Source organism: Papio anubis, chromosome 1 (assembly GCF_008728515.1).
Source record: "Papio anubis isolate 15944 chromosome 1, Panubis1.0, whole genome shotgun sequence".
NCBI lineage: Eukaryota > Metazoa > Chordata > Mammalia > Primates > Cercopithecidae > Papio > Papio anubis.
Genome location: NC_044976.1, coordinates 141733916 through 141745815, shown reverse-complemented (window position 1 = coordinate 141745815; position 11900 = coordinate 141733916). Strand labels below are relative to the sequence as shown.

Sequence of the window (11900 nt, the reverse complement as noted above, 5' to 3'; positions counted from 1 at the left end):
CATACCATAAAATTCACCTATTTAAACTGTACAATTCAGAGGTCAATCATCGCCACAATTACTTCTAGAACATTTTATCATCCCCTAAAGAAACTTTTTACCCTTTGGCAGTCACTTCCCATTTCCCCTCAACCCTTAAAATATTTTTAAAAAATGTTTAAGGGGCCGGGCGTGGTGGCTCATGCCTATAATCCCAGCACTTTGGGAGGCCGAGGTGGGCGAATCACGAGGTCAGGAGATTGAGACCATCCTGGCTAACACGGTGAAACCCCTCTCTACTAAAAATACAAAAAATTAGCCAGGCGTGGTAGTGGGTGCCTGTAGTCCCAGCTACTCGGGAGGCTGAGGCAGGAGAATAGCATGAACCGAGGAGGCGGAGCTTGCAGTGAGCCGAGATCGCATGACTGCACTCCAGCCTGGGTGACAGAGCAAGACTCTTTCCCAAAAAAAAAGAAAAAAAAGTTTAAGGATATAGATGACCCCTACCTGCATCCCCAACCTCATTTCTTTTTTATAATTTTTAATACCCAAGTTCTGCCTCAGGATCTATCCCAACCTCATTTTATAACGCTCTTCCCCTTGTTCGTTTTACTTCAGCCACTGTGACTTAAGTTCTTTTTCTTTGTCTTCTCAGAGATGTTGTTTGCTTGCTGTTTCCACTAGAAATCTCAGCTCTTAGTGTGCCTGACCAGACATCATCTCCACGGAAAAGATACTCCTATTTTACATACAGAAGATCCTCTTTCAGCCCTCCAACCCCACCCCAGTTGCTTTCTAGCTCATCTTCCTGATTTCCTTTATAGCATTTACCACAATCTAAAATTTTATTTACTTATCTGTTTTGTTTCACAAGAACACGTGCTCAACAAAGGAACAGACTTATGGTCACTGTTACATCTACTGTTGAATGTTCACTACCTGGCTGGGCAAGGTGGATCATGCCTGTAATTCCAGCACTTTGGGAGGCCGAGGCGGGTGGATCACCTGAGGTCAAGAGTTCGAGACTAGCCTGGCCAACATGGTGAAACCCCACCTCTACAAAAAATTCAAAACATTAGCTGGGTGTTGTGGTGGGCACCTGTAATCCCAGCTACTCGGGAGGCTAAGGCAGGAGAATCTCTTGAACCTGGGAGGCAGAAGTTGCAGTAAGCCTAGTCAACAAGAGTGAAACTCTGTCTCAAAAAAAGAAAGAAAAGAATGTTCAGTACCTATGTTCAGTGCCTAACACACAGTAGGTGCTCAATAAATATTTGTTCAATGAATGGAGGCCATGGTAAGAGAAAAGATAGTGTTTTAGGGGAACTTTAAATGGTTGAGCATGGCTACAGTATAGGTTAGGGTCTGAGTTGATGCTGGAGAAGGAAGAAGCCATTAAGAGCTTCATATATCATTATAAGGAGTTTGCATTTTATCCTGAAGGCAAAGGAAAACCATAAAATATTTTGAATAAGGGGAATGGCATTACATTTGATTTTTAAAAATCACTTTGGGCCTGGTGTGGTAAGTCATGCTTGTAAAATCACAGCGTTTTGGGAAGCTGAGGTGGGCGGATCCCTTTTGAGGCCAGCTTGTGCAACATGGTGAAACCCCATCTCTACAAAAAATATACAAAAAGTAGCCGGCGTTTTTTTTGTTTTGTTTTGTTTTGTTTTTGAGATGAAGTCTTGCTTTGTCACCCACGTTGGAGTGCAGAGGCGTGATCTTGGCTCACTGCAACCTCCATCTCCTAAGTTCATGCAATTCTCCTGCCTCAGCCTTCTGAGTAGTTGGGATTACAGGCATGCGCCACCACGCCTGGCTAATTTTTGTATTTTTAGTAGAGACAGGGTTTCACCATATTGGTCAGGCTAGTCTTGAACTCCTGACCTCAAGTGATCCACCCACCTCAGCCTCCCGAAGTGCTGGGATTACAGGCGTGAGCCACCATGCCCAGCTTAGCCAGGCATTATTGCACACACCTGTATTCTCAGCTACTTGGGGTGCTGAGGCAGGAGAATTGCTTAAGCCCAGGAGGTCAAGGCTGCAGTGAGCTATAAGCACACCACTGCACTCCAGCCTGGGCGACAGAGTGAGACCCTGTCTCAAAAAAAAAAAATCACTCTGGAGATGACGTGATAAATGGATTATAGATAGATGGGTTACAGTGTAGGCAGAAAGATTAGTCAAGGCACTGCAGGGAGCTAGGGAAGAAATAATGGGGTGTAAGTGTATCACTTAATGTAATTAATGTAGAGGCAATAGTAATGGAGAGAGGATTTAGACTCCTACATATCTCACTTACATAAATTGGGTTTTCATATAGGAACCTGAAGAAAATACCTTTATTCTCGGCCAGGTACGGTGGCTCATGCCTGTAATCCCAGCACTCTGGGAAGCCGAGGCAGGTGGATCAGGAGGTCAGAAGTTTGAGACCAGCCTGGCCAACATGGTGAAACCCGTCTCTACTAAAGATACAAAAAATTAGCTGGGTGTGGTGGCAGGCGCCTATAATCCCAGCTACTTGGGAGTCTGAGGCAGGAGAATCACTTCTCCTGGGAGGTGGAGGTTGCAGTGAGCCGAGATTGCGCCATCGCACTCCAGCCTGGGTGACAGGGTGAGACTCCATCTCAAAAAAAAAAAAAAAAAAAAAGTTATTCTCTTAGGGCTGGGCGCAGTGGCTCAAGCCTGTAATCCCAATACTTTTGGAGGCCGCAGGCGGATCACCTGAGATCAGGAGTTCGAGACCAGCCTGGCTAACATGGTGAAACCCCATCTCTATTAAAATTACAAAAATTAGCAGGGCGTGGTGGCACATGCCTGTAATCCCAGCTATTCAGGAGGCTGAGGCAGGAGAATCGCTTGAACCCAGGAGGTGGAGTTTGCAGTGAGTCGAGATTGCGCCACTGCACTCCAGCCTGGCGACAGAGTGAGCGCGAGACTCCGTCTCAAAAAATGTATACATAAATAAAAATAAAGTTATTCTCTTGTTACACTTAGATTTTTTAAAAATTAGGTTTAGTCCACTATTTACAGATAGAGAACTCCATTCATAGAGGAAAGTAGATGGATTCGAGGTGATGATTTTCTAACTTGGCCAATTATCAAGATCACCTCGTGGGTTTGTAAAATAATTTCAGGAGGGGTCAGGGCAAGAGTGAAGAACTGTTTAGACATAATCATTCAGACAACTCTGTAAGGCATCTAGGTAGGTTTTGGGGTATATAGATCTAGAGTTTGAGAGTTCTAAGATAAAGATTTTGGATTAATGATCAAAAGCATCACAAAAGCCACACAGGTGGATTAGATCATCTGGTGAGAAAGGAGGTTAAAGCATAGGCCAGGTGCAGTGGCTCACACCTATAATCCCAGCACTCTGGGAGACAGAGGCGGGAGAATTGCTTGAGGCTAGGAGTTCAAGACCAGCCTGGGCTGTATAGCAAGACCCATCTCTACCAAAAAAAAAAAAAAAAAAAAAAAGGAAAAAAAGAAAAGGAGAGAGAGACTACAACAGAATCTTGGTAAACAGTGACATTTAAGGGAAGGAAGACAAAGAGAAAGCAATAAAGGAGACTGAGTAGGAGTGGCTGGTGAAAAAAGAAAGCCAGGACAATGAGTTATAAGAGGGAGTGCTCAAAGGTGTCAAGGCCACAGAGACCTCTTCCTGCTAGATTATGACGCTTCTGTAAAATAATACTATATTACCTTATCTAGTGAGTCCTAGAGTTAAATGATTATCAAAGTCCCTGAATTTCTTAAAATATACAGAAGCAAGCTGAGCGTGGTGGCTCACGCCTGTAATCCCAGGACTTTGAGGAGGCCGAGGTCAGGAGATCGAGACCATCCTAGCTAACACAGCGAAAACCCATCTGTACTAAAAATACAAAAAATTAGCCAGGGGTGGTGGCACGTGCCTGTAGTCGCAGCTCCTCCGGAGGCTGAGGCAGGAGAATCGTTTGAGCCCAGGAGGTGGAGGTGGCAGTGAGTCAAGATCGCACCACTGCACTCTGGCCTGGGTGACAGAGACTCTGTCTCAAAATAAATAAATGAACACACACACACACACACACACACACACAGAGAAGCAAAACTGTTGGGATAAACCCTGTGAATCTGCATTTTATTTTTATTTTTATTTTTTGAGACAGAGTCTCGCTCTGTTGCCCAGGCTGGAGTGCAGTGGCACGATCTCAGCTCAGTGCAACCTCCGCCTCCTGGGTTCAAGTGATCCTCCTGCTTCAGCCCTCCTAGTAGCTAGGATTACAGGCACGCACCACCATGCCTGACTAATTTTTGTATTTTTAGTAGAGACAGGGTTTTGCCATGTTGGCCAGGCTGGTCTTGAACTCCTAACCTCAGGCGATCCACCCACCTCGGCTTCTCAAAGTGCTGGGATTACAGGCGTGAGCCACAGTGCCTGGCCTGTGAATCTGCATTTTAAAAAAAACTTCCTAGGTGATTCTGATATGCAGTTGAGTTTGGGAACTGTTAATTTAAACCACTTGTTTGATTTGAAAACAGAGAAATTTAATTAAAAGCAATGGATAGAGACCTAAAAATAAAAATCTAGGTATATTAGCAGAATAATTTTGATAGTTTATGTTATAATCTCTCATTGGAAGGAACAGAAGCAAGTACTTAGCTTTCCACAATTAAGCCTTATAATGATGCCATAAGAATAAACTAATCCCCAAAGTCAAGAATTTATCATTTTCAAACACTTTTTTAAAAAGTTGGTGAATAACAAAGAGCTAGGATTAAATAATTTATTAAAAAAAACTTTTCTCATAAATCTGTTTCATCAGCATATATGATAATATCATATGTATTCTTAATTGGAGTAGAAACATTTTTTAAATTACTGTGAAAAACAAGAGTGAGATTCCAGGAACAATTGTGCCCTAAAGAAACCTGGTTTAGGCCGGGCGCTGTGGCTCACGCCTATAATCACAGCTCTTTGGGAGGCCGAGGCGGATGGATCACGAGGTCAAGAGATGGAGACCATCCTGGCTAACATGGTGAAACCCCATCTCTACTACAAATACAAAAAAGTTAGCCGGGCGTGGTGGCAGGTGCCTGCAGTCCCAGCTACTTGGGAGGCTGAGGCAGGAGAATGGCATGAACCCGGGAGGCGGAGCTTGCAGTGAGCGGAGATCATGATGCCATTATATTCCAGCCTAGACTACAGAGTGAGACTTCGTCTCAAGAAAGAAAAACAAAAGAAAGAAAGAAAAAAATCTGGTTTAAAAGATAGGCATGTTGATTGAACACTGACCTGAATTGTCAATTGAAACTAAAGCTTTTTCTCATTTCTCCACCTAAATACAGGAAAACAAATATAACGTGTTGAGTTTGTAAGTTCTCCAGATGTCAAAATTGGTCTGGTTGATTAATCAAGTTAAATTATTTAATTCTATTTTCTATTCCTAAATACAATAACTAAATATAAATCACTGCTCAACAATGAATAAAGGTGGAACTCTAATTCTATCCAATTAGTTTTAAAATGTATTATTTTGAGAACCAAGTCTTTCTCCTAGCTAAGTAAATGAAACTTTCAGTACTTTTTGGGTGTTTTTGTTTGTTTGTTTGTTTGTTTTTTCTGAGACAGGCCTTAACTCCTGTCACTCAGGCTGGAGTGCAGTGGCCATGATCTCAGCTCACTGCAATCTCCGCCTCCCAGGCTCAAAAGATTCTCCTGCCTCAGCCTCTCAAGTAGCTGGGATGATAGGCGCATGACAGGATGCCCAGTTAATTTGTATTTCTGTAGAGATGGGGTCTCACGATATTGGCCAGGCTGGTGTCAAACTCCTGAGCTCAAGTGATTCGCCTGCCTTGGCCTCCCAAAGTGCTGGGATTACAGGCGTGAGCCACCATGCCCAGCCAAATGAAACTTTCCTTTAAGGAACAAGTGCATTTTTAATAGATTCTGGAACTCGGCTTGCATAGTAGTCATAATTCCTCAGTGTGGCCAGGACTCCTGCAGAGTTCATATGCTTCACATCCTTGTGGTATTGAAGAACATTCCCATGGATATCAGTTAACTTGCCTATAGAAAAACATCAATCAATTAATCAATCACTCAAGTTAGTGGCTAATTGGATTGTGGTTTTTCTAGTTATTTTTAAGTACCTTTTGCTTGCTTATCCAATAGTAGCCAATAAATTCTGGATAAAAGAATGAGTGTCCATAAAGGTTGTTTTAATTCACTTGAAATTTAAGACTACAGAACAATTTTAACTAACTAAAGGATATAAAATTATTTTTTCTCTGATTAAAATTAATTTTATTTAGCATTTTCTTTTCTTGTCTTTTTTTTTTTTTGAGATGGAGTCTTGCCCAGGCTGGAATGCAGTGGCGTGATCTTAGTTACTACAACCTTGGTTTACTACAAGCCCAGGAGTTCAAGGCTGCAGTGAGCCACGACTGCACCACTGAATTCCAGCCTGGACAACAGAGACCTTGTGTCAAAAAAAAAAAAAAAAGGCTATAAATAAGGGCTAAATTAAATTAACTGTATGCAGATCAAAGTTCAAAAAAGGAGACTATAACTAAAGTAAAACTTGCTGAAAATCTACTCTTTTATCCATCGATCATATGAGGGGTTTGGACTGGATAATCTCTAAGCTTCCTTCTACCTTTTATATCATAACAGTCTAAATAAAATAATATTACTGAAATATTATGTCATAGCATGATATAATTGTAGAAAAACTATGAATTTCCCAAAATAAAACAGACTAACCTCCCACAGCATGTAAAATAACTTCTGGAGCACAAGTATCCCACTTCTTACAACCAGGACTTGCAAATACATAAGCAGAGGCTTTGCCTTCAATCAGCTGAATAATCTGTAAGGGTAAAAACAAGAATTATCCTTTGATAATAGGAAGAATAATTGAAAGTCATGAAAAGATTGAGGTACAGATAAGAAAAACTGCTTATTTCTATCAAGGATATTTAATCAGTTCCTCTGTTAAACTCAACTTAAAACTTTTAGCAGGTTTAAATTATACCAGTATTATGAAGAAATACATAGAATAAATGCATAATAATATAGTGATATGAAGAAAAAATAATGGTCAAAAAAGCTACAAAGAGGATATCTGAACTGTCTCCACATTCCAAGTTACATAAAGTAACACGTTTCTTTTATTGACGTTGTTTTTCTTTTTTAGCGTAAAAGCAATATACATTTACTGCAGAATTAAAGTCTTTTTCAACATCTAAAAAACTGACCATTTATTAGAGGGCTGCACATGGTGGCCCACTCCTGTAATCCCAGCACTTCGGGAGGCCGAGCAGGTGGATCACTTGCAGCCAGGAGTTTGAGACCAGCCTGGCCAACATAGCAAAACCCATCTCTACTAAAAATACAAAAAATTAGCTGGGTGTGGTGGTGCATGCCTGTAATCCTAGCTACTTGGGAGGCTGAGGCAGGAGAATTGCTTGAACCTGGGAGGTGGAGGTTGTAGTGAGCCAAGACTGCACCACTTCACTCCAGCCTGGACGACAGAGTGAGACTCTGTCTCAAACAAACAGCCCCCCAACCAAAAAAAAAAAAAACAAAACAAAAACCCCTGATCATTATTAAATAAAGGACAGAGAAGTATCAAGCAGTACAATAATGTATAAATTGTAATAGATCCTAACAGATGTGCAATGTGACTAGTCTAACAAGTACTTTCGTAAGTCTTGGGATCACACGTATTCCCATTTCACTACCAAAATACAAACTTTTTTTTTTTTTTAAATATTTGAGGAGATTTATTCTAAGCCAAATATGAGTGACCATCGCCCGTGACACAGCCCTCAGGAAGTCTTGAGAACATATGCCCAAGGCAATTGGGAGCACCTTGGTTGTATACATTTTAGAGAGGCATGAGACATCAATCAAATACATTTAAAAAATACATTCATTTGGTCCAGAAAGGTGGAACAACTCAAAGCAGTGGGGGCAGGGAGGCTTCCAGGATATAGGTGAATTTAAGTATTTTCTGATTGACAATTGGTTGGGTTTGTTTAAAGACCCAGGATCTATAGAAAGGGAATGTTCAGGCCGGGTGCAGTGGCTCACGCCTGTAATCCTAGCACTTTGGGAGGCCGAGGTGGGCGGATCACCTGAGGTTGGGGGTTAGAGACCAGCCTGACCAACATAGAGAAACCACGTCTCTACTAAAAAAAATACAAAATTAGCCAGGTGTGGTGGCAGGCCTCTGTAATCCCAGTTACTTGGGAGGCTGAGGTGGGAGAATTACTTGAGCCTGAGAGGCGGAGGCTGTGGTGAGCCGAGATCATGCCATTGCACTCCAGCCTGGGCAACAAGAGTGAAACTCTGTCTCAAAAAAAAAAAAAAAAAAATCAGATTTTAGTTAATCTCTTTAGGATTTGGAGGGTCTGAAAGAAAAAGAGTTAGCTATGTTAACAGAGATTCTTTACAGATGCAGATTTTTCCCCACAAAGAACAGCTTTGCAGCGCCACAAAATACAAAGTTTTATAGAGTCATCCTAACAATTCCTCTAATACTGATACACAACTGAGATCACTGCTAGAACTTGTGTGACTCTAAATGGTAACTTGCTATCAAGCTTTCATTAGTCAATTGACTTTTTTTGGTTATAGTATAAATTAATTATTATTATAAAACTCAGACTCCACTAAAAATACAAAAATTAGCCAGGCATGGTGGCCTGTAATCCCAGCTACTTAGGAAGCTGAGGCAGGAGAATCACTTGAACCCGGGGAGGCAGAGGTTGCAGTGAGCTGAAATCACACCATCGTACTCCAGCCTGGGCAACAGAGCAAGACTCAGTCTCGAAAAAAACAAACAAACAAACAAACAAAAACTATTCAGAAGATATATAAGTAGGACCAGATTGATACAATGTGAGGCAGGAAGGAGTCTAAGATGACTTTCAGGTGTTTGGCTGGATCAGTTAGAAAAATGGTGGTGCCATTAGCCGGATAGTAAAACAGGGAGAGAAACACATCCAGAGGTGGGTAGAAAGAGGATGAACTCAAATTGGACACGCTGAATTTGAGATACCTGAGGGATGTCATCATAATGATATCTAGGGGACAATCAGATGACAAGAGATCAGGGCTAGGGATGTAGATCAATTTGTGTCCCATTTCATAATTCTCTCAGCAGGTTGGAAACCTGGATGAAAGAATGGGGGAAACAGACAAGAAGCGGGCAGGCGGGCCGATCTTAGAGTCTGTAGAAGGTAGAGGAGATAATCTAAGAGGGTCCTTGGCAAAATAAGGTCTTTGGCAAGAAGCATGGAGCCTTACCCTGATGACTTCCATGAACATGGAATTCTCGGCCGGGCGCGGTGGCTCAAGCCTGTAATCCCAGCACTTTGGGAGGCCGAGATGGGCGGATCACGAGGTCAGGAGATGGAGACCATCCTGGCTAACACGGTGAAACCCCATCTCTATTAAAAATACAAAAAAAACACTAGCCGGGCGAGGTGGCGGGCGCCTGTAGCCCCAGCTACTCCGGAGGCTGAGGCAAGAGAATGGCGTGAACCAGGGAGGCGGAGCTTGCAGTGAGCTGAGATCCGGCCACTGCACTCCAGCCTGGGCGACAGAGCGAGACTCCGTCTCAAAAAAAAAAACAAAAAAAAACAACATTGAATTCTCTCAGATAATAAAACAAACAAACAAAAAACCTTGACTCTTAAATTTATTTTTAAAATTTAAATACTGCTGAAATGTACAAATTATATTATTTACTCCCAGCTCTTTAAACTCTTATTTCGTGTTTTTAAAAGTTGAGTATTTCAATGATTCACTTGCATTTCAGAGCAGATGACAGACCTTTTTCATACCTTATTTCCTGCTCCGCCTACTCGCAGCACAGCATCGGGGTTCATAGCAGTAACACAGTCAGTAACCAACTTGTTGCTATGGGATCGAGTAGTTGTGATAATGTGTTTCCCAGCAGGGACTTCTTTCAGCTGAAACCCAAAGGCACCTAAACCTAAAACTCCCCAGATTGTCCTCCCCAACACAGCATCTGGTCCTGCCTGTGTAAACAAGTGAAACAGCAAGACTTGTGATTATTTGGAGAAGAACGTTAGTCCATATATGGAATATTCAGTTATATTAGCATCATGATTAAAAAAATAAAAACATGATAATATTATAAAGCACAAGAACAGTATCACTGACGAAGAACTTTTCCTGAGAGAATCTGCTGATTATTATCATTACTCTTCTGGTTAACAGTTTCAAAGAACTTTTGGTTATTCCCTGGAATCTTTATAAACTGATTTCTGTTTATAATGTACTGAAACATCATAAACTGATTACTGTTTTTCTGAATTATCTAATGATCTCTTTGTTGTATCTGAAAATGACCATTTTTATAAAGTACTAAGATCCCCAGGAAATGAAATACCATGTATTGATAACTACTTTTCATTTTCTAAGAAATATTAAAAATCATGTTGCTACAGGAATAGGTAATTATGACAATGTATTTGGCTGCTATGGAGATAGGGTAACTGAATAGGCCAATACAATATTGAAGAGTAGTTGTGGATAATGGGATCAGAGTTAAGATTTTGCTGACAATTGTAGTAGCAAAATGACAATGATAATGCAATCTTAGAATCTGTATTTTCCTTTGCAGAACTCAATTTCAACCTCATTGTTATAACTATATACTCGATATAGAAAAAAATCTGTATTTCATGGAAAGTAAAATTGATACATAAAATGATTGATGCAAAGTCATCAAAATACAATTATATTAATATAGTAGGCATATATTATAGAGATATACATATTGTACTGAACACTAAACATGTACCAGGCACCATTCTAAGTGCTTTACATGTATTATCTCTCTTTCAATCCTCAAAGTAACCCCATGAAGTAGGTATTCTCATCCTTAATTTAAAGATGAGAAAAATGAAATGTGGAATCATTAAGTAACCTGACTAGAGGCTCTAAGAAGTTCATAACCAAAGATTGGCTCATCTGTCTTCAAAGATGATATTCTTAAACACTAAATTAGACTGCCTAAGTTTACCTGTCAAAATGTTTTCACACACATCATCTTATTTGTCCTAGAGCAGTACCCTGGGTGTTGTTATTCTGAAATATACTTAGGTTGCAGGTTGGGTTCCCTGGGAAGCAGACTCTGAGGCAGGTGGTATGTTTGTTGGGAAGTGTGCTTGGTATCAACACCTGTGGAAGGAGGAGGAGGGCATGGGCAGAGGGATGAAATAAGCTGTGATGCAGGTACAACAAGAGCTGACCCTACGGGGAGCTGTTCCTATGCAGGGAGTCTGGAGCTACAATAGTGTTTCAGAGTAGTCCCAAATTGGGATGAGATGTCAGGTTTTTAAACTCCTACAATAATCAGTCACTGGAAATGGACTGCATTGGGAAGAGGTGTGGTCCTGGGTGAGACAGCTCTCCATTGGTAGGGCAATCCCACAAGAGTCTGATGGCAAATAGGGCAACAAAGGAGCCAAAGAACAAGCACTGGGTGCTCGGTATATGTTAATGTGCTTCCTCTGTTCCCATCTGAGTTTGCACTACAGGAGAGGTTTGGAGTCTAAGGAAGCTATTTACTTTATTTTTATTTTTATTTTTTTGAGACAGAGTCTCACTGTGTCACCCAGGCTGGAGTTCAGTGGCATGATCTCAGCTCACTGCAAACTCTGCCTCCTGGGTTCAAGCAATTCTCTAGCCTCAGCCTCCTGAGTAGCTGGGATTACAGGTGCGTGCCACCATGTCCAGCTAATTTTTGTATTTTTTTAGTAGAGACGGGGTTTCACCATATTGGTCAGGCTGGTCTCGAACTTCTGACCTCATGATCCACCTGCCTTGGCCTCCCAAAGTGCTGGGATTACAGGCGTGAGCCACCATGCCTGGCCAAGAGACCTATTTATTAATGCAGCTCTCC

General features: G+C 41.4%; 1 protein-coding gene across 6 annotated transcripts in view; it reads right to left on the bottom strand.

The window, feature by feature from the left end:
• Nucleotides 1-4728: 4728 nt before the first annotated feature.
• BPNT1 (3'(2'), 5'-bisphosphate nucleotidase 1) overlaps nucleotides 4729-11900 on the bottom strand; it is a 30148-nt gene continuing 22976 nt past the window's right edge. For all 6 annotated transcript variants that reach the window (XM_031655608.1, XM_031655616.1, XM_031655611.1 and 3 more), the window contains 3 exons: nucleotides 9811-10008; nucleotides 6722-6827; nucleotides 4729-6025 (listed from right to left, as the gene is read on the bottom strand). In XM_031655608.1, the coding sequence (XP_031511468.1) occupies nucleotides 5877-6025; nucleotides 6722-6827; nucleotides 9811-10008 (453 nt within the window). In that variant the 3' untranslated portion in view covers nucleotides 4729-5876. The remainder of the gene's footprint in view (nucleotides 6026-6721; nucleotides 6828-9810; nucleotides 10009-11900) is intronic.